Genomic DNA, 23,872 nt, shown 5'->3' with positions numbered 1-23,872 from the left:
TTATGAAGGGATGTTGTCATGTAAAGCAATATCGATAGATCCATAAATTTGTAAAATAATGTATTGTAATGATGTTTGGGATACCAGCATTGAACTATGAGTTGGCTTCCACATAGTTATGGTTATGAAGATATCCGAGTTAGAACTGGTCTTCAGTAACCCATGCTTGTTGTACAAGGCGACTATCAGGGTCTGGTGGTCAGACTCGCTGACTTAGTTGACAGATGTCACTGTATCTCAATTGAGTGGTTAGATGCTCATGATGTTGATCACAGGATTGTCATGTCCAAACTCAGTAATTTACAGACTGCCATCATATTACTGGAATATTGCTGATTGTGGCCTTAGACAAAGCAACCAGCGGTTATACAGATCGCCATGATTATCCGAGAGAAAGTCTGAATGTGTCTGTGCTGTAGGGTATTTAGAGTCAAGAGGCCTTAGTTCCATACACTTACTTGCATGTTTCACTAACCTATGACATAATGTTGTGCTGTAAGAAAGCTAAGGACCACTATACTGGAAGCTTTTGCCAAACATTGTTCTGCCTTGCTTAGCCAAGCAATGAGCAAGTGGTTGATGGATGTCTCAATGCCCATGAGCATGGTTTCACAGCTTGCTCAGTGTGATGGACAAGAGTGCAGGTGGGCAAGTACATGATCTTTCCACCACGACATCCTTGTTTATATGCTTTGTTCACCACACTTGCAAGGTACACAGCAGGATATTCAGTGTCAGAGCTCTAGAATTTCGTTGGTCTAGAGGTGATTATTCACAGATACTGAAAGACATCATTCAGCTGACCCTTACTTTAGTTTGCATGGTTAGAAAGTTGGGCTGATGATCAATATAGACTACAACAATTGCAGATTGTTGCCAAATATCCATCTGTTATCAAGAATATACAGAAGCAATTTTAAAGAAATAAGTCTCAAAGAAATGAGCAAATTTCACTTGGCTAATGGAGATACATTTACACAATTGTCAGTATTCTGAATTTAATTTGAAACCAGACTTGGAATATTAATGTAACTGTGTATTTTGTGTAATGTAATACTTTATTACCTATGAGGACAAAATTACTGGGGTTCATATTTTTCATGTAATGCCCAAGGGCAAAATATCGCTTTGTCGTGGTGACGTCATGAACAATGCTATCATGTGATGTTTCTTCTGTGATATTGCATTCTGCATGTGACGATGGGAGGAAGCCAGCCAATGTTTGAAAGTAGATTTGGGTTTATTTTCCTCATTTTAAAGACTTCAGTAATAAATAGAATAGTATGCTTGTACCCATATTTACGTCAGTCGTGCCTGACATCATTGGCATTTCCTGAACGAAAGCAACATTTTGGCACTCGTGTCAAGACCTGGATAGTCATAAAATATCCACTATTTATGTTGTAAGATATCATTGATGACACAATTTTCACATGCATGATCATGATTGTGTATTGTTATGGTTGTTATCAACATTATTTCCAATTTAACATTTCTTTAGTTAGCCCTATAAGTGACACCATGTGATTGGACCCCAGCTGTTAGGATGAAATCATCCATCTCCTGTTAGTGTAGACTTAATAGTTTACAGGTTGGTGTGATATGGACCATGTATGTAGCTGACTACATTTTCAAACAACATTCAGGTAAAGCATAGCTGCAGCTGTTGTGTTGATCTAACACATGACAAACACACTATATTATTTCATGTTTTATTTTTCCATTGACACAGCTGAATCTATGTAGTCCCCTCCGAACTGCTTCACAACAACTCAAAACAAATAAATAAGCAAGCAGCAACCAAAATAGGGCATTGTGTGGTTCAGCTAAACAAAATAGAATGTACATAGCACATTGATTGAAGCTGGCATTCAAGATTCAAACACTAACAATATGGATCACTTTGAGGAGAAAAAATCATGTTCTTGTGTGAAGAATACAATGACACTCAGTGTGACTTCCCATTTGAAAGTGACACTAATACTCACTCTGAAATTGTATTCCGATGTCTTGTCTATGTTTGAGATGGGTATATACAGTGTACTGCACTGAAGGGATATAATGGTCTGTTGTGTTTTTATGGAGAGGGTGGACACCTTGACTCAAAGAATATTTTTTATGGAAGGCATCTATTTCTTTAGTAGATTTAAGGATACAAAATTGATGATCTATTATGTGTCGCAAGTGAAAAAAATAATTCCATTCAGGGTATCCTAGATATGACATGGGGCTAGATATGTCAGGCAATGGAAACGTGTGATGGTTGTGAGCCAGTGATTATATGCCTGTATAACCTGATTAAAGTTTGTTGGAGTATATGATATTTATACATACATCTGGAGACACTCAGACACTGGTACAGCAACAATATGGTGGAGGGTCACAGAGATGGGCTGATGTTTGGAATCAAATAAATGTGAATGTCTTTTATCGTAACTTATTTGACTGTTTTTTTGATTCATTAAAGCTGAATGTTGAACCTCATGTAATCCTTCTATGAACTTGGGACTTGTACCAAATCTTAGTTATGAAAACACAGAGAAAATATTGCTTCTATTGCCCATGGCATAATCCAGTGTTAAATTGGCTTGGTACTGCAGAACTAGTTCACTCCTTGTAGGGGGAAAAAAGCAGGTTCTGGGAAGAATGACAATAGCCAGTTTGGCAGAGATGTGTATATTTTGGCTCAAGTAAACATAATCACTATATCATGTTTGCAACTGTTGGGAATTGTAATGTGTTGATAAAACACGGTAACAGCCTGAAATAAGGGATTGATAACACTGACATTTCCTGTGGAGGAAAGCAAAGCTAGGTGGTGGTGCAGCATATGTCAGCCTGAGGGACTACATGCTGAGAAATGTTGAAGGCGCAAGTGTAAACGTTACCACTGTTTTCTGATGTGTAGACCACGCTGACAGAACTTATAAGATGTAAACTTGATCTTGAAAGCTGCAGACTGCATGCACACAATGGTAACTTGTGATAGTTGAGGGAAGAATATTGTACAACAGTTTGTAACGGTAATTATCAGTCATACTTTGTGTGGATAAAGCTGGTCTTCATGTGTATTTTAATCTGAACAATAATACAAGACTAGACATGAGAGATGGTTAATTGCAAGCCCAAAATTCTTTAGATTTCAAGAGTGTTTTTAACAACACATCAAAACAGAATGATGAACCTGCATTTTTAAAATCAGTTCCCAGAATTGTTGTTATTTATTACCATCATCACTGTTATCTACTTTTGACTTCTTTCTCTGTGGTCCAAGGAGCAGTAGGGTAGTCAAGTGGTTAAAGCATTTGCTCATCCTGTTGAATACTGGAATACTGCTAAAAGTAGCACAAAACTAAAGTCACTCACTCTGTAGTTGAAACGCATTAAATTTTCATATTTGTCTTCATTGGGGCAGTGTAATTTGGACATAATAATGACCACCAGCATCCACAAACATGTATAAAGCCAGTCAGCACGTGTTTGCAATAGTAACAGCATTTATACTGAACTCATTCACACCATTGTATTAATACAAGTTGAAATTAACGAAATTCTGTAATATTTGTAGAAACATCTTGCCTGCAGTGCAAATATATGTCTGATATTTCAGTGACAACCAGGTATAACAGAGACTTCAGTTGTTGAATTTAAGGATAAATGTTCATTGAAAGAACACACATATCTGAGGTAAGTACCAGTATACAAGAAAATAAATTACTTTTACAACAGCTCTGTACACTTCAACAAGTCTAACATTGTAAACAGTTTCAATGAATAGATTTATACAGCATGTGCTCACTTCCAGGAAGCAGACCAATAACCAATAAGGGAAACAGTGTTGAACATATTTCCAGGAGGCAGACTAATAACCAGTATTCAAACAGCTTATAACATGTTTCCAGGAACAAGCCAGTCTGTAAACCTCAGTAACTCAAGCTGAAGTTATTGATAATAGTTGTCCTGCTAGGGTAAAGCAAGTGATACAATTATGTCTGTATAGTAAGATTCCAATGTGAGTTAAGCAGGGGAGACGTGTTCAAGCAGGGGAGACAACTCTGCACGAACATTGTCGATGTCAAATGTTTCTATGTACAAATGATGCAGGTCTAAGTAAAACAGGTGTCCATAATAATTAGTGGCTTCAGTGATTGTTATGAATTATGTCCCTTACAAGTATGTACAATGAGCATATTGGATTGCATTTCTCAGTGAGCATGGTAGTAGAAATCTCATGAGACGAGGTCAGTGCCTACAGACCTAAAGCAATAAATACTGTCCATACCTACATTTGTGTCAACCACACCATCGTCACAGCGCAGCATAGCTTATCCCACATGGATACAATACACAATTTATTCCTTTCTTTTAGTGGGAAATTCCAAGACTAGAAACTGTGCAGTATTCACATTCACTATGCTTATCAATCAAGTTAATCTTGTGATATCTGTTGCATGGCTATAGATACACCTGGCTACTCTGTTACCATGGTTACTGGTATTCCTTGTGTTTGTCATTACCATGGTAACAAAGGTTCTTGAGAAGCACAGTAAGCAGTATCTGCTATGCCCACAATGGTGGAAAATGCACAATGATGATATGATCCAATGAAAAGACACAACACAAAAGCACTTCATCTCACACAGGGGTTCCTGGCGTAATGCCATTAAAACTGGAATTTGTCATCGTCCTTCCGATTTCACTGTTTGTGTCATCTACACTGTCACTCATTCGTTCACCGGAACGATTCACACGTGGTGGTTTTCGTGGTGCCGATGTTCTCTGTGGAAGTCCGAGATTACCAACAGATGCACTTTTCTTTGTTGAATGGATCCTCTGCATATGAGGTGGAGGAGTGGGATAACGATAATCCCGATAATCCCCATAGTCTCGGTAATTCCGGGGATATGGATTTGTTCCGTATATGTAACTGGGATCATTATAGATAGTATTGGACCTCATGCTTCCCGGGGTACGTGGCAAGTTACTGCTGGACCAGTAGTTGGATCCATTTCTTGGGACACTGGAGAAAGACTGGAGGCGAGATGAATTATCCAAAGGTTCTCCAGAATCAAAAACAGATGATGGTGCGTAATGCTCTAATAATGGAGTTGTGGACTCTGTGTGTGAACCCTCTCGTTTTGGGCTACGGATGGCGGAGTAGATTTGTGTCAGTTCATCATTGTCTGTGAGTTCACTGTCAAAAGACATGTATGTGTGACCATTCGGTGACGATGGGCGGCATATGTTTGAGAGTGATGTATGGAGGAGGTTGCTATCATCATGTTCAGACAGCTTGTCCTTAGTAGTGTTGGAATCGTGGTTGCTGTTGGTCACAGATTCATCGTCAAGGTGGTCAAGTGACTTCATCGACAGGTCTCCATTTGTTATGAAGTGATCCTTTATTTCTTTTGCAATTTCTTGTTTCTTAATTGCCTTTTGACGTCTGTACCTACTCGTCAAACACACAATGAGAATGATGGACACTGTCAGTAAAATAAGACCACAGACAATGCTTACAGATATAACCACATTTTTCATGTCTATACCTGCCCCGAGAGGCTCTGGCTTGGGTGATGTAAACATGGACTCAAAGTCAATTCCTTCCATGCTGATGATGAACTCGATAGAATTGATACCCCTGCTGTTCTCCACCTCACATTTGTAATATGCAATGTCCTCCTTCTGGAAGTCTATCACTTTTAACACACTTGTCTTCTCATAGCCACCATTTTCATATATTTCATATTTATCTGTTACTTGTTGAAGCACTGCTTCATTTTTGAGCCATCTGGGCTTTATCTCAGGCATGGAAAAGAATTTGCACATGAGTTCTGCGGAACTGCCAGGTTGAAGCACAAGCCTGTCAGAACTTGAGTACATCTCAGGTGGACAAGCAAAGTTGTTTATGGAAACCTGTGAAAATGGCATTCCTTGGAAAGGTGCTGGTCCATCACACTCTGGCTTGAGCTGGGGAAACTCCCATCGGACTCCAGTGTTGTTCTGGAACCAGATCTTGAGCCAGTGTAGCTTACAGTCACAGAACCAGGGGTTGTAGTAGAGCCTGAGTGTAAGCAGGTTGCTGGAGCAGTGTCTCAGGACCCCATCAGGGACTTCCTGCAGGGCATTATTCTGGAGATCCAGAATCTGGAGGTACTGCAGACCCTCAAAGGCATCTCTTTTGATGGTTCGAATGTGATTTCCATCCAAATGCAAAATTTTGAGCAGCTTTAATCCAATGAAGTCTCTGTTTTCAATGACAGTTAGTTTATTCCCTTTCAGAGAAAGAAGGGAGAGTTCTGGCAAATTCAGTGCTTCCACTGGAACTCTGGTAAACTGATTGCTTGACAGGTCCAGATTCTTCAGTCTGGTTAACCTGGAGAAGGTCTCATTTTCAAGTTCACTGATTTTATTGTTCCTCAAGTATAACTTTTCAAGGGATGTATATTTCTGGAAATTCCCACTACTGAGCCGTGTGAGATTGTTGTTGCTGAGATCAAGGACTTTAATTGTACTGTGGAGATCCCATGGTACATACTGTAGATTGCTGCCACTGCAGTTGACTTCGGAGCCAGTTACCAGGTGTTTGGTTACACATTTGACCTGGGCCATCACGACAGCTGGAATAGTTAAGATGACACACACTGTCAACAGCACTGCAGCAAAAGACATCATGGTGAATTAGTGTAGATGATGTTGCGAAGATGCTGAGAAGGTTGTTATGTCAGGAAGAAGTAAGTGTGCAGGTCTTCAGCAGCGACTGGAAGGGACAGGGTTGGCCTTGGCTGCCCATTCCTGAAAACAAAAGCAGAAATTCCAATTGTTGAGTGAGCAATATATACAGCTTTAATAGGTAAGAGGTGGTGGGGTAGCCTAGTTGTTTAAGTGTTCACACATGGCACAACGTGTAAAGTCCATTCCTGGTGTCCCTTACCATGAATATTGCTGAAAGCGGGTTGAAAAACTAAACTCACTCTAATAGGTAACTTGGGAAAATCAAACATGCAATAGTAACACCTTCATAGCCTTTAAACTGTCATAAACAGACTGTCACAAGCTTCATGATAAATTATGAAGAATGCTTCACTAATACTATCATCCAGATTCAGAGGGTAGGCCACCAGAGAACATGGACAGTCATGTGACCAGTCTTTGTACAGGTTAAATGCAGCAATTATGCTGCCCAGGACAAGCAACTGGGGATCTGTAGTGACTGGGACATCTGTTGGTCACTACAAAAAGGGACCCAGTGTGACCCAATTATCTTGATCCAATGAGTCTTGGAGAAGTCTCACAAGGTGACAGTAACAGTTTCCTTGTTTCCATAGTGACAGAATCCAGCATTACTAATGGTGTCTAAAACAAGTGTTTCCAATTTCACCTTCCAAAGTCTTTCACAACCTGTTTTGATTCGACGTACATATTTATCACCAAAATGACTTCTACAATGAATGGTTACTAACATTTATGGAGCATGAGAGTAATTACAAGACTGTGTAAAGACTCTGGGACATGTTGCACTTGCAAAAGGTATTGCAGTTCGATGAAAAGGAGGCAGGGGTATCAGTCAATGAAAAATCTTGCAGGAATTAGTTAGATGTGCATCGGATCAGCTGTATGGGGTTTAATCGAGTGTGTCAGAACAAGGACTAATTGAGGAAGAAATCGACATATGCTAAATGTCATACTCCAGATGTGGTTCTGCTTCACTGATCATAGAACGAACATTCAACCTCAAATAGAAGTCAGTGTATCTCAATAGTTCATTCTAATGGATTTGTCGACGTTTGGTCAATATGACATTAGAGGTTAAATGGTAGAGGGCTTAATATTTTGTGCGGAAAGATTCTCCGTAATTACAGGAGATGGACGCTAATGGGAAGGAAGGGATGTTCAAGGGTTTTTATTGTTCCATTATAATCCGACAAAAAGTCAAAGCAAGCGATAATCAATGCTCACTGAACTAGCTTCGACTGACTTGTTAATCTAGTATGAAATCAATGATCAAGATTACCAAGGTGATGGCAGTAGATGGTTACAGGATTGAGATGGAATCAGACGAATAACACCATGGTCTGTATGCACATTATTCATTGAACCAAAAATGCTCTGATCCCTTTGCATTGAAAAAGTATGAATAGGAAGGTGGAAAATATTCATTTATTCCCAAGTAGAATAAAGATTTCTATCAACCAGCACAGAATACATCAAGTATGGACAGACCAGGTTGTGATATGTCGAATAGGTATATGAATGAGCAAAAATGTGGAATAACAGTAATATTGCCCACCTACCCTCAAGTACAACCACAATCACAAGCACAATTACAGCCAGATGTGAAAACTTCCCGTGGATTTGTGGATCAGCAGATTTCCAGCATTTTGGTTTCATTTTGAACAGTTTTGAGATTGATGTAAATCTACAAGTAATGGACCCAGGCTATATTTTCAGTGCATTTTTGTGCTCAATGCCATTTTCATGTCTGCACAACTACAACCGCAATTCATAGGTTCTTACCTGCATTGCATTTACAGAAGTAGATTCTGATAATGTGTCACATGAAGTTTTGTCATACTTCAGTGGCCTACTGGCTGAAGCCTTGTTGCCCAGCGGTCAGCTAATCCTTTGTACTCAGGTATGAGCAAACTTAAACCAGTGTTTCACACTGAAACATCACCTTGTGAGAATAATGGTTGATTACTGTGGCCAGATTATGAGTGGCAAGCTTGTTAATTCCCGGCATGGACTGAGAAGCATGCAAACGAACACCTGCAGGACTATGCTACCTGGGAATAACTGCCACATCAATGGGAACAACAGTGACACAATCTATTGTCTTGAAATCTTGTAACCTTGTTTCCATGTTAATGGCTTGTGATTGCAGGGCTGTGAATCTTTGTTCACAAATCAGTGAAATTACTGATCAATAATTTTGATCTGGGATTTTAATTAAGCTAATGAAATATTGATGTTCAGTTGATGTAAAGGTTGCTAATGAGAGTGAAGTGTATTATGGGAGTTCACAATACACACATAAAAAATGAAGGTTTTTTGTCAAAAGAACAGAGAAATTCAAATGAATTAACTTTAAAATTACCAAGTCATGAAAGGTTTGGTGAGCTTTGCTTACCCAGAGAGTTGAAGAGTAGATCATTATAACAGAGTTGAGTAGCCCTTAGAAGACCTGAATATAACATTTTGACATTGTAAACAGCCAATCCCAGCTGCGGTACACACCAGCCTTGTTCATATGACTCAGTGATAATGCTGTCTAAATGACCTGTGTTCATGACTGAAACTTTCTACACTGGATATCTTTGTGTTGGCTGGATATGTTCTCCTTATGGCTGTGTCACAGTGATTCATATCCTATATTACACCAAGTGTTGAATAACATGCAGTCTCTACTAGGGATCCATACTGCAATCTTCCAACAAGGCGTGTAGAATTTTGTGTTAAACAGGATGTACTGTATTCCTCGGGGAATTAGGTTCTTAGTGGTATTGCCACCTGTTGATATGGGACATGTGACGTCATATGCCATCTTATCTGGTGGGCAGATAACATGCTGATCAGGTTAACTCAACATCTTATATTTCCATACGGAAGGCATGTGGTACAGCATGGCACAAAGATAGGGCACACTATAAAATCATTAATGTGTGTACGTGTAGAAGCTGTCAAGAAAGTAGGTAGTGCTCAGAATAATATCATTAGATTAACATTGTCGACAGATATCAAGGCTCAGGCTAATTTGAGTTGTAGGTGTTAATGTAGCAGCTGTTGATGGTGTTGCTGATGCTGCAAATGCTACACATGATCACAGGGATGCAAACGATGCACAAGCATATGATCAGCTGTGCAGGCAATAATCTATGGTGAGGTTATTACAATGCATAGCAAGCTTGTGAATTTCTACATGAATATGTGATGACTTTCAGTCACACAGTTGACTCACTAGTTAAGTAATACTAGTACTTAGAATACATTAGGCAGGGGTAGAAGTTGCTGAGAAGTACAATCTATTTTTATTAGCATTATTCTAACATTTGTATAACACTGATATCCAGTTTGCTGATATACAGTTACGAAATGCCAGTGCCATGAGCCAGCACTAGTTGCATAGGTATATGATAATAATACTTTAAAAAATATATATAAAAAATGCTCAAGGTCACTTTGATTTTCCCCAAACAGCAAATGTCCATTACAGCAGCACATTGTATTTTCAATCTCATACTTCAATGCTCGCTTTGGAGCACACAAGTAAATAGTTAATTAGATTTGAAATAGGAAGGTTTCAGTTACAAATATGCCCATAGACACACATGAAACACAAGGTACAAGTGTTCCTTTATTCTTCTTCAGGTTTCTTCACAACCAATGTATTACACTGTGAAATGCTGGAAGTAAATGAAGAAACAGTTTCAAGTATTCCTTCTTTGGTTTCCATGAGTATGTATATCACTTCCTAAAAAACATGACAAGACATGATGATTTACTTCAGTCAAAGCTTGAAAAATTGAGGTATGACATTCATAGATCACTGCTGGTGGCTTACTGTGACACTGTCAGAGTTCAAGGTGACCTCCTGAACGAGGTGTTATATAACATGTGACAGATAGCATCTAGACGTTGAACAGCAGGTAATTGCTATAGCTATCAGATCAGTTGGACTTAGACTGCTGTGCAGTCACACAATGATGATAAGCCTCAGGTCACGTGATATGAATCTGTGGATATTGCATAATAACACAACACACAGTTTCACTATTATAAGATGTATTGTCATGTTGGTAAAAAACACACTGAATCTGAATGAGTGAGTTTAGTTTTACGCTGCCTTTAGCAATTTTCCAGCAATATCACGACAGGTAACACCAGAAATGCACTTCGACATTGTACCCACCTGGGGAATTGATCCCACATCTTTGGCATAACAAGTGAATGCTACCACTTAGCTACCCCACCACCCCTTGAAGCCATGTCCGTGGTATCCCTTGTGTGGAACATTTGTGAAAGTTCTATAAAAGCTACTAACTCGCCCCTATTACCCGCAGACAAAACCTAGAGCAACGCATACAACCCCACAACACCTGAGGGTAGGTTGAAGAGGGTACCTAGACAAATGCTGACTTGTCATCAACTCTTCCACAAGTCTGGTGAACAAAAATCAGACAGGAACTCTTATCTTATCTCATGTCAAACATGACCAACAAAATGTATCTCTAATGTGAATAAACAATGCCATTTAGAAATTGATCAAATATGACATATGTTACATATTTCTAATGGCCAACGAATTATTTCAACCCAAGCCACATACATGGAAATATGTTGAAGCAGGTAAAGGAAGTCCAACTTCCTGATAGTGTATAACTACCAGCAATTAAGAATAGCTTTTTCAGAAGCAAAGTCTCTCGGTTTGGTATTACCCTGTCAGATGGATCCAAGTAGCCATTATATCAATTGGCCAAGAAAGGTTGCCAAGAAGACAAACATTTAACTTAAAAACATCTATTGAAATGAAAGCAGCATAAATGTTTACACCATGAAATAATCCCGTAAGGCAATAGCTTCAGTTTATAGAATCTGCGTGTGTGCTTACCCAGTAATGTGATAGTATGTGATCGGCAGAGGGGATCAGCCGCTATAGCAAGCGAACAGACAGGTACACCTGAGGTCGTTACAGGTGTATTTGAACGGGAGCCATCTCGGACAGGTGACCTGGTGCACAACTCAGTGTAACCTGTGCTCAGCAAACGCATGGGGTGTCTGATTACACAAATATGCATGGATGAGACGTTTCAGTGTGGACTGGCAAGGAGGGGAGGCAGACAAGTTCATCTGCCAATAACCAACTAGAGATCTGTGTTAGCCAACATCCTCAGGCACTGCTCAATACGGGCCATGCTTACAGCCATGTGACATTTCTCAATTAGTTTACTTGCCTGGATTAGCATTCCTTTCGGGCTTCACACAATGTCTCAAACAAATAAGTTTTTAATGGAAGTCGGATGTTAAAGTCAAACCTGTTGCTGCCATTATTTGTACTTCAGTCCCTCTCTTCAGTTGACCACACATACACCAATGAGTAATATCGGTAATTGAAGATAAAAGGAAGTGTGTGATATGCCATTATTCCGTGCTGAAAGGTGATGTATCTGCCTGTAACTGTCACTTGAACCAGGATACAGGGATGGTGGTCGTTATGGCAATACATTTAGATACCATTATCATTCTTTTTTGTCACATAAGGATCAGTGAGAGTCTGGATTGCCCATCCTATCAGTCCCAGTGACACATCAACATACCGTGTGTGCAATCATCTCTGCTGAAGTGCTGGCAGATACTGATGGACTGCAGTAAGCTCCATATTGACCCTTATGTCCATCATGGAAATATAACATATAACGACCAGACAGGGAGAATTTGAAATAGTACATGTCTAAGCAATCAAGCATTCTACAAGACTAACAACTAGTGAAATGAAATGAACCTATTTGACAGAAAAAAGTTCACAGTAAATAAAACAGTAATGTAATGAAAAGGTGCCCTGAGACTTTCTTTTTGCCGCATTTTTTAGACTTCTGTGGGCTTTGAAGTGTTTGCTTCAGGGTCTGTATGACAGACTAGATTTCTACCTCCAGTATGGGATTATGTCCTGCTTGACCCTGTCCTCACATTGTGTCTCATATGCATACTGTGCCTTGGGCAGGATTTGACAGATCAGCGAGTTATGGTGCATGTATCATGATTCTTACTGAGCTGGTTTGTCAATACAGCATTCAAACCATGACATATAAAATATATAGCAGTGCGAGAGGTTATATATCTATATAATTCGTTTTGGTCACATGACAGGAAAGCATGTATTCAAGTCAGGCATGATGGAAGGTGTGGTCCTACTGCAAATCATGGTTATATTTAGACTACAGTGTAGATTATATACACAAAGTTCATGATATTTTTCTCACCTTCTGTGTAAATTGATTCTATCCAGGCTCCTCTAGGTGAATAGTACTACTTTCAGTTCCATATCGGATATTCACCACAGTAACATGTCAAGGACTGACAAAAGCTGTGGATAAAACACTTATATCCTGTCAAGGTATTATCTCCCTTGTCGTTTAATGTTACACACTGTGGCAGGTATATCACCTCACTTTGTCCTGTTTCCTTCACAGTAGGCCTTCAGTCCTTGACAGCACGTGGCATGTTATTCCCACAGTGTGGTGTCCCAGAGCCAAGCCTCTAAGCAGGGAGTCTCTATCCTGCAGCACAGAGTTGGTGAACAAACTATCACAACATGTAGTTCACACTGTAGTTTACAGGGAGCTTAGACAGTATGTTGAAAATGTTGCACTCCTCCCAAGGGAACTGTATCCAATATCCATGCTGTATGAAGTTGTTTTCCACTTTGCTCAGACCACAGGGTTTAAAGCCATGTTATACTGTGTAACGGCATTCCACCCATTACCATGTGCAGGAAAGCAGAGTGTCCTCCTCCACTTTGCCTTATTCCAGCATCTACCACAAGACACAGAAGCCTAGGGAGCTGTGTAGCTGACACCACATGCACTGTGTACACTACAAGGGTGAAGCTTGCCTGTCAGTGTGCACATCATATGGCCTGAGGCAGTCAACTCCCCCATGTTGTGGCATCTCCCCTGAGGAAACAGGAGGAGGGAGTCAGGAGGAGTGTCTGTCAAGGGTCTGGATGAAAATGCACTTGTGAATGGGGTGATAGGTATACAGTAAATGCTGTGAGCTGTGATTGTTTGACGTGGCGGTGAAGCTGGGTTGAGAAAATTGTAATTTTGAGAGGAACTCAAGACATAGTTGTAAATGACAGTTGTGTGATGGATCACTCAAGCTGCATGGTCTTGCGGCTACTTGGTGTAGTGAGCAGACACCCTGCACAGATGCACCTCACTGCACATGGCACCCTGATGAGAGGCATTCCCCCAACCCCATGTGACAACCATCCCTGGTTCATGGGTCTGTGTCAGGCTGCTTTTACAACTTCCTTATCACTGGCTCAGTACACAGGGGAAGTATATTTCTCAGAGGAAGTGTGACCAAAGAGTAACACTGGAGTTTACACTGAGGTGTTGAAGGGAAATGTAAGAAGCCTGAGTCAGCCAGTCATATCAGTGCATATGTTCATGGATGAATAGCTGGAAACTGTCCAGGGTTTCTGTGTATCTCTATGTTGACAGTGTTGAGTACAGAGGTCAGATTCAGTGGATAAGTGTAAAGCAGAAGTTCCAGAAATAGACAAGATGTATGGAATTACTCCCACAAAAAAATGTTAATAGGTTTCTAGATGACATGGTATTATGGTTGATATGCCCCTGTATGGAGGTGACCTTTGGCTATCTGAACAGTATCTCTGATCAAAAGATATGAGTGTTTATCAGACCGCACCTTGGGGTATAACATACATATTGTACTCCTTTGTAGATGTATTGGATACTTACAGAACATACTTGTCCTAAAAGTCATATGTACATACAATAATAATTAGAAGCCTGATACCAAGTGTGTCATCATCATGATCATATCTTAGCTGGGAAAAGTGGTTGGTTTACTTTTTTTGAGAGAAATCAATTAAAAAGTATTAAATACTACTGATGAAATAATGTACTTTTGAGGATATGCTCAGACCTCAGACAGTTTGCCTGTTCACTTGATAAATGATGACTTTTATTACCATGTGATCACTGTTGATCTGTATAGATATTTCCCCTGGGGGCAGGGCAACCAGCTGGGACATGTTGATTATTGTCTCAGTCTTCCCCTGCTGTTTACATGACAGAATCTTCCCTCAGGCATACTTGCCCAATCCCCCCACCCGCGGTCTCCTTCAATCACCTTGGTATGTATATTGATCAGTACCCTTGTTTATACATACTAGAATATTCTAACTTTGGGAGGAAATTCAAAAAAGAATTTCATGGTTGAATTTGATAAAAAAATCAAAACATATCTTCACCATAGATGGTATTCATGCAGAAATTAATTTATGGCTATTCAGAATACAGCGGATGTTTATATGCATTGCATGCAAACAATGAAAGTCTAAACTATGCAACACAAAATATTCTTACTCATAAAAGAAGATGATGAAAAATCATGAATTCATATTCCTGACTAAAATTTTGTATTTCTAAAGTTGTTGTGGTATATGACACCTTTTTTTAAAATTCCATTATTGATGGTTCTTACATGTGTTTGAGAATCAGGACATCCTGGCTTCAGCCTCGGATGTATATATAGTCAGGCTTTGGTGACAGATGGTCATGTGGTTTGGAATTATTTTCTATTTTCTGGACCGTATCACAAAGCCCTTGGTTCTAACTGACAGCTAGAACTTGTGGAGATATTTTCATCTGAATCAATCATTTTTCTGACCTTTCATCCACAGCCACAACACATTTAAAAATGATTTTTCCGCAAAGTCGTTTTATTAAATGTCTCATCTGCTCCTTTTTGACCTTGAACTTGAGAGGGTTAATGTATTTTTTAAACTGATGAAACACTATTCCTTGAAGGATATCAGTGATAATATAACAGATAATGGCCAGATAATCAACACTTGTCATTCATCCAGCTATAATTATCAAGTGAAAGGCACAACCGTGAATGAAACTGCTCTTTTTAAACATTAAAGTTTCCTTTTCAGATAATGCCTTATGATTCCTTCTGATAGTAATGACATTAAAAAGACATGACTTCTGATTGTAGCCCTATAACTCTATTCACAACCGTGACTGGTTGAATACAGAAGGCCGCTTTGAGCCCATTATGGCCTGGGATAGGGAGGACCTTGTAACGACCCTTAGGGAGGAGTTTCTCAGATTGGGAGAGTGAAAGGATGCTGATCTCAAGGAGAATGAAATGATCATTGTTCCCAACCATAATCATAGTTAAACCATAGAACCATAGTTATGACCGACTTTGTACATCAGATTTAACATTGTCATTGAGCCCAGTAGAACCACCTAGACTCTCAGACCTTGGAGAATGGATTGCAAAATAAATGTTACAGAAGTTTACAATAATTTGGGAGGTCTACTTTATCTCAGTTGTAGGGATCCTGAATTAGACATTGTTCTAACCCCCATCTGCATTATATTATTTGTTGTGTAGATGTATATTTTTGAATAAGGTAACTAACTAATATCTGGAACTAACTGTTAGCGAATGCAACCTCCTTACATATCCTACAGTCTCAAAGTGTTCTCTATTGGAGTTTGCTCATCAAAGATGGATGTATCGCTCAACACGCATATAAACAGTCGCCAAACAGACCCTCAAGTCCAGTAATGACTTGCATCAGTAAATGGATGCATCTTGGACACAATGTTGCAATTTTCAAATCATCCTGCAGCTCCCTGTGACAAACCTGGCTGTCAGGAGGCTTCTGGTCAATGTGGATAATGGCCTGATGCATTTGCCTGTCAGGTTCCATATCCTGATTGCTACAGATGTGAGGATTCCGATGTGGGGATTCTTGCTCTTTCAGGATATTCACTCAGCGAGATCCGCCAAATCTATCTGATCAGAGATAGTGATTCATCTGGTCATCAAGGCCATGCATGTCATTGGTTCAGAATGACAAGCCACAAAAGTCATTTGATTGAGGAAAGGCTTCTGGATACAGCAATGAGATTTGATGTCTCCAGTTATAGCTGATTACTGTGTTGCAAGTAATGCCTGGCTTGTGCCACACTGGTGTACTGATCTTAGATTCAGATTTGACTATGGCCACCACACCTGTGCATGTCTATCTTGGGTTTGTCCACACAACATAATACTGCTGTCATGTGAGCAAGGTCAAATAACAGAATTCATCAGCTACAAAATCAGTTACGTATGTTCATCTGCATTCATATTCATCTGCTGTAGGTAGATCTTGAGCATCATGTGCATAAAAACCATAATGGTGATTGGTTGGCCTCTTTCATGTAGGCACATAATCCATCTCTGAAGAGAACCCTCAACTGGGAGCCATTCCCTGGTCCAGACAAAGCAGAATTATTGTATTTAGTCAAGATTAGGACTTATAATGCATTCCTCCAAGATCACTTTGTGGAACTTGGTCGAGTGGGTTGAATGTTGTAACAAAACAGAATGGTTCTCTATGTGAAAAGATGGTTGGGTAGCCTAGAGAATGAAGTCAAAGGTCTGAGTTCTATGCCCTAAATGGATATAATGTGTGAAGATAACTTTTGGTGGTTCCTGTAGTCACTTGAATAATATCAGAAATGGCATAAAGCCATACTCACTCAATTGTCTAGTAGGGAGGCCCCATCACTGAACAAATAGCTGTCTGTCTGTTCCTGTCTTCTTACTCCTTAACTGTCAGGGTATTACTTGATAACTGTGATATCCTTGGTCATAGTGTGAAACTCATTCATGCAAGGATGGCATTAATTCATGATGTACAAGTGGACTCACCCAAACTGTTGAATGCCTCTGATTTTTCATTGATAGCATGCATATTTTACATTCTGCATGACTGAACACTCATAAATCTTCATGTCAGTCTGAATATCAGTGAGCTCATTACAGTGTATCTGATCAGCAGCAATTAGCTAGACTACAGGGTAGACTCATCCTGATGATTCACTGACATGAAACCTGAGCCTAAATGCTCAAAGGTGGAGGACATCTAGGATGCATAAAACTAGTTAATGAACATGTTAGCAACTGGCGGAAACCCTAGGCCAGGACAAGATTTGCAGCTCCTATGGGAGACAAGGCCTAGAATTTTGAAGCTCTCTTAGAGATAGTCACAAGTTAATGTTATGTATGGCACTATCTTAACACTAAGAGAGCTTCAAAATTTAAGTCAGGGTTCCAGGTCGGGCTGTAGCTACTCTTGTGCTGTAGGATACAGGCAGAGATGGAAGCCATGTCCATCTGATTGTTCCTGGAAGTTGCCATGGGGATATCAGTGCCTGGAATTAAGGCAGGAGGGTAGTTTATTATTGAAGATAGGAAGTAAAGCTGTATTTAGTGTAAATGTGTACTTAGGCGGTGTATTTCCAGATGCTAGGGTCTCACAAGGGACAGTAGCATAGGGAGGATTTCATTCGCAACAATTTTTCATACTTAGAGGAAGAAAGTTAACTGTATTGAGAAGATCTACAAATTTGACAACTCAGGGACAGGCTTGAACAAATGGACTTGAACAGACAGGCTTCAACAAACAGTCTTGAGCAGACAGACTTCAGCTGATTGAGTGAACTGAGCAGACAAGACAGTTTATGATGAGAAGGATGGCAGCAGAGGTGGAATGTGTGTGGCAAACCTGATTGTCTGGAGCAGTATACAACAGGCCATCTGTTCACCCATCATGCAGTCTGTTGTGTTTTTGAGGGGGACTGAAATGCTCTTCCTGGTGGACATTTGGAAGTTTATTGAGATTGACTGTCTCTGGCAACTTCTGAAGTCAATCAGGTGCCTGCCACAAGGATAAATATATGTCCAGGCTTCAAACAGGAGTTTCACCTGGTGGACCAATAACTATTTATAGAGCTGTGTCTGTGAGTGGAAGAGATTTTATCTTAATCAAGAAGTGCTCCAGACAAAATGGTGTCTACATCTGACACTTCAGAGCTATACAGCTGAGCTAGGCAACTTCATGTGTGATGACACACAGCTCGACCCTGGTGATGAAAGCTATTCCCACCCTTCAGTTCTTCAGCCTTTGATTGCACTGATCCCCTTGGTTGTACATACTAAGTTGTAAACACAATTTTGTTGGAGAATAACATCTGCTCCACACTTCTTTGTAGGATTTGATTACTAATCACTGACCCATGCAGCCATAGTCTCCAACCAAATGTAAAGCCAATGTGACGAATGTGTGTCTTTTGTCATGTGATCCCAGCATGGCTGCAGTATAACCAGACCTGCTTACATGTGAGCTTTTTTGTAGCCCATTAGTATGTGACAGCCTATTTTAGTAGCATGTTCCCATCTGACAACCTACAGTCCCCAACTCACTCCTTGTCTCTCTCCTCACAACCTTGACTAACACAGCACCAAATCAGGTTTACAACCAGCCATGCTCTAAAGTTGGGCTGACTGAGACATCCATAAATGTAAAGTCATTCTATCCTTTAACAAATAGGTCATCAAAAGTACATCTGAAGATATCAGTATTTAGAGGGAAATCTTCATCTGATTCTTTATGTGATCAAGGAATCATTATTTAGTAAACTACTGTTTCTTTCTAAACTTGTGCAAGTCTAGTCAGCTTACATGATCTGATGTTAAGAGCTACAGATACTTCCTGTTCCTCTACCAAAGCAGCTTTATAGGGGACCTGTCTCACCTTCTATCCAACAAACCTAATGACTGAGGCAGCACCAACCCAATGTCCGTAACACATGCCTGTATTTCCTGATCCTATTCCTGTTCCATAGACATGACCTGTCTGCTGCCTAATGCTTGCCATCATTACAGTCTCACCTCTTTTCTTGGCCTGAGCTATGTATATGTATATACTAAAGTGATTATAGGCCTTCTAACCAATTAGAGTATGTCTGTAATGTCTTCAGACAGAATCACTGTCTCACTTCTGGGTAGGCAAAGGGAGATAATCATGTTCTTGAAATGTCCATCCCAGGCGATAATTCTAACATGCTGGTAAGAGATGATATTATCTTGGTCACCTATGTCACAATCACTGGAAAGTACTATGGGCACAGACCCATTAGAGAATATCGACCAGCAGCTTGGTTAAAAACTAGTTTAGAATTCTGCTCAGATGAGATTTTCTCAGCCTATATAGCTTTACCTTCAGTTTGTAAACAAGTAATACATTGATCAAGATGAACCAGAATCCACACATTGTCTTCAAATGAATTTTAGATTACAGTTTTACAGCAGATTACAGCCCGGAAAAACAGCAGGCTTCTTGTGATGCATGTGGATGCAGCTCATCAAATATTCACAAATACTCTTGTATGCAATGTTTGTCTTAGAAAGCTGAAGAGTACCTCCAGCATAGTTGACAGAGGTCCAGGAACCTGTCATATGTGAAATAGCCATAGCAGTAATTCCACCCACATAGATCTGGGGAATGCCCATCCTTCTCCCAATGTGTTCACAGTCTGGGTGTTCAAATACAGCATCATTTAGGGCTGCCACTCAGTCATTGCTGTGTTTCTAGCTATCCCACGTGGTCACCAATGCATTGTTAGCTATCTAACTTGGACACCAGTGCATTGCTAGCTATCATACTTGACACCTTCTTATTGCTTACTATCCAACTTGGTCACCAATCCTATTGTCAAAGCCATTTCTGAGGTTGAGAATATCAAGTCCTGAGATCTGGTGTCAGTAATGATCATTATAATACACATGGAATTCTTCCTTCCTTTGACTTTGCTAAGACAAAGTAGGAAAACATGTTTTTTAGTTCAAAAGGAGGATGAGTAGACAACATGAGTGGGTTCTAGAAAACTGAATATTGATCATGGATAAGAGGTGACTTATCACAGTAATCTGTCATGAATAGTAATTAGTGCTTGTGGTCTTTACTCTCAATAAAAAAAACCCCACATCTTCAATGAGAAATTATTGATGATGAAGTCCAAGCTGCTTGTTGGCCATCGTTACTGGGGCAGCTGTATGATGATGTTACGGAATATGACCTCCCCACAGTCCCCCCAAACCCTATCTCTCTCTCCTGCACACTACTCACAAGCCACACAGAAACCACACACACAACACAGACACTCACAACACACACACAACACAGAAATCTTGCATACACAAATCTACATATCTTCGTGTCACCAGCGTGGGTGGTGTCTATGTCACAGTTGCCATAGATACCTAATGCACTATTTAACAGTTGTGAATTAATGACTTGTAATGAAAACTGCTGAGTTTCTAAAGTGGTATTATGCAGATATCAAGAAGTGAGAACATGAACTAAATAGTATCAAATTTTTTGTCCCTATAGTCAAAAGCATGATTGGTGGAAATTACCATGAAATCATGACATGAAGGATACAGTAATCAACCGTAATGTCCATCCATTGTCCCCAGGCCGTTATGTCAGCTGTTGCTAACGATAGCGATCCAGTAATCCACATCCAGATATTGATGTGTGCAGTTCTACACGCACTGTACCTAGCATTGCCTTACATTGTGCTAGCTACTGTTTGTGACATCAGTTACCAAGACTGATTGATTTACTCATGGAATCAGGAACAGCAACTAGGCAGTCAAATTATGTGGGTGTGTCTATGGTTGGAGCTCAGACAAATTATGGGTATGTATGGATATGCCCATAGTGCTTGGCCTGTATGAGTGATCATGAGTCCTTGATGCTAAGTCTAAAGTGCTTGTGATGAAATGTGATAGCCAAATAACTGAAGTGTTTGCCTGTAGCGGTCAGCAAGGTTTGTTTCCAGACGTTTGTGTGGATCATGTGCGATACTGGATTGCTGAAATATTTAGGAAACATTTGTGTGGAATACTCACTAATCAACTGTTAAAGTTGTATTTTATACAGGTAACTAAGCTTATGACGATCCACATATTTGTTTATGGCACAACCAGTAATGCCCTTCATCGCAAGTGTAACAAGCAAACTTCAAAATAATACATTTACACTCTGTGCCACTCATGTATTGTCATGCCCTAATGAGTGCACTCCATCCCTACATCACCGTGGTGACAGGGAGTAAGCCAGTCATTGGTCAATACTTGAAACATGTTTATGGCTTTTCAAGACCCAAACCATGTTTGATTCACAAATAGATATACACCACTGATATGATCAATTTGCTCAATAAACATTTTATACCTGTCGTTTGTCCTGGGGCAACATTGAAGGCTCCTTAGATCTTGTACTGTTGACTGGTGGCAGGTATTCTGTGGTGATATGGCATATATGTAATATCACCCACCCATCCACCCACTTATTCACCTACCCAACAACCCACCTGCCAACCTACTCATGCACCATCCAGTCAGCCTATCATTACATGCTGTCAACAAAGCATAAGGTTATCAGAACATCTATCCAAATTTTCTGGATGGAGATCTGCCTACACATTATCAATAAAACATTAATGTGACAAGAGCTGAATTCTGGTTCCATATATACCAGTAGCAGAGGAGAAAGTCAAACACAGATCTCCTGCATTGCCTGGAATAACCACTGGGCTACCAACATCAGGAAATATTGATGACACAGCTCATTTCATTTCACTCAGGACAGTGGACTTAAGTACAGATTTGCTTGTTAATATAACTGCTCCCTGTTCCAACTTCTGTTATGAGCTATTATCGGGTGGCAGAGGACTGATGGTCTCTCCTCAACTGATGGCTTGTATGGGAGATGTCCTGTAGGCATGGGCAGTAAGCCTGGACGTATTGTGTATCAGTGTGTAAAGAAGCGACTGCTTGCCTAGACCTCCACACACCATAACATATCTGCTACCTCTACACTGCCTGTGTACAGATCGATTCCTATACATCCTGCGGAATAGCTGCTTGAAGCTACTGATCGGCTATGAACGTAGTGAAGTTTGAAGTTCTATTTTAATGTCACTTGGTGACCATTGTTGATTGTATTGGTATTCAAGGAGCATTTGCATCCATACAGCCTGTATATAACATATACCGTGATGTATTGTTACCTGTTGTCATTACTGTTGTGATTTCAGATTATTTATGCTCCCAATTACAGACGACCATAGCTGTCAATACTTGTCAATTATCCAGTGTTTACTTTAGATCACAGTCATACATTATTCAGAACTATCTACTCATAGTGGCTTCAGTTTATAGAAGTCTGGCTGTGAGGGAATGAATTTTCATCTGAAATGGGTTTGTTAATCCAGCCTGACAAGGTAGCACAGCAGGACTGTGTAAACATTATTTAAAGCAGAGCAGTGTTACCTGCATATGTCATACTGACATTAACATGCAGGATTCTCATCTCACCTAGATGTGAGTAATTGCTTGCCATAGATGACAGAAATGTTTAAACACCTTAATATTCTGCTAGTGGACACATCATATAAGTCATTACATGAAGCAAGATTCTTCCTGTATGTTAGACAAACAAATAACCTCTGAAATGAACATATCTTATGGAAAAAACAGTCCTAAATAAATATATATATATACATAATAATAGAAGTCTGGAGACTTCTTCATTTCCAGAAACTGTATAAATCTAGACTTGTCACATATTCTAGACTTGCATGGGCTTTCTTGAATGTATTTGTTTCAGGGGCTTCATGACATGCTACCTCTGTATTTCATAGTTAATGTATCATGCTGACACATATCTGCCTCCATCAAATTGAACAGTTTCTGGCAGGATCTTTGTTCCAAGACCTTCTAGAATGCCTGGCCCTTTAATACAAGGTCAAAGATAGGGCTTAAGTGTTTTATCCTAGAGTCAGGTAATCCATCTTGCTTTTGTATGAGTGATGTCCTGCTTGTGTATCTAATCTATGATGGAGAGATTTAGAGTCTGTGACACTTTTCTGGGCCTCAGATAGTACAGGTAATCTCTAAATGTCTGGGCAGAGGGAGAGTTAAAACACGCAAAGTACTCTATGGCTGTGGTATTAGTACACAGTAGAATACATAGCTGAAACCAGTTAATCAGGATAATATACTTCTTAGCAGATGATAAGCTCAGGGATCAGACAGGTTTCATCATTGTGGAAATGTAGGTCAGTGTTTTTATGTAGGTCAGAGTATTTATGGCACGTTTCTTAGAAGACAGGTGGCTGGTGGTTACAGGATATTAATTAAAGAAAGTTGAAACCATTTGTGTTTTAAATGATGGTAACATGACCCATCTGCAGGTGTGGGTTGAGGA

General features: G+C 39.9%; 2 protein-coding genes across 6 annotated transcripts in view; one reads left to right on the top strand and one right to left on the bottom strand.

The window, feature by feature from the left end:
- The window catches only part of LOC137274029 (protein YIPF5-like), a 138,863-nt gene that overhangs the window by 13,707 nt on the left and 101,284 nt on the right, over positions 1-23,872 (top strand). The gene's annotated exons all lie outside the window — the stretch shown is intronic.
- LOC137274019 (leucine-rich repeat-containing protein 24-like) overlaps positions 1,699-23,872 on the bottom strand; it is a 43,752-nt gene continuing 21,578 nt past the window's right edge. The window contains exons 1-2 of one of the 4 annotated variants that reach the window (XM_067806971.1): positions 12,975-13,589; positions 1,699-6,792 (exon numbers count right to left, since the gene is read on the bottom strand). In XM_067806971.1, coding sequence (XP_067663072.1) covers positions 4,636-6,672 — 2,037 coding nt within the window. In that variant the 5' untranslated portion in view covers positions 6,673-6,792; positions 12,975-13,589 and the 3' untranslated portion in view covers positions 1,699-4,635. Of the gene's footprint in view, positions 6,793-9,127; positions 9,516-12,974; positions 13,590-23,872 lie in introns of those variants that run through there. The other 3 variants (XM_067806972.1, XM_067806973.1, XR_010956165.1) reach the window with 3 other exon arrangements.

The sequence above is a fragment of the Haliotis asinina genome, chromosome 2 (assembly GCF_037392515.1).
Source record: "Haliotis asinina isolate JCU_RB_2024 chromosome 2, JCU_Hal_asi_v2, whole genome shotgun sequence".
Taxonomy (NCBI): domain Eukaryota; kingdom Metazoa; phylum Mollusca; class Gastropoda; order Lepetellida; family Haliotidae; genus Haliotis; species Haliotis asinina.
The sequence above is the reverse complement of the archived record's forward strand: the minus strand, read 5'-3'. Positions and strand labels throughout refer to the sequence as shown.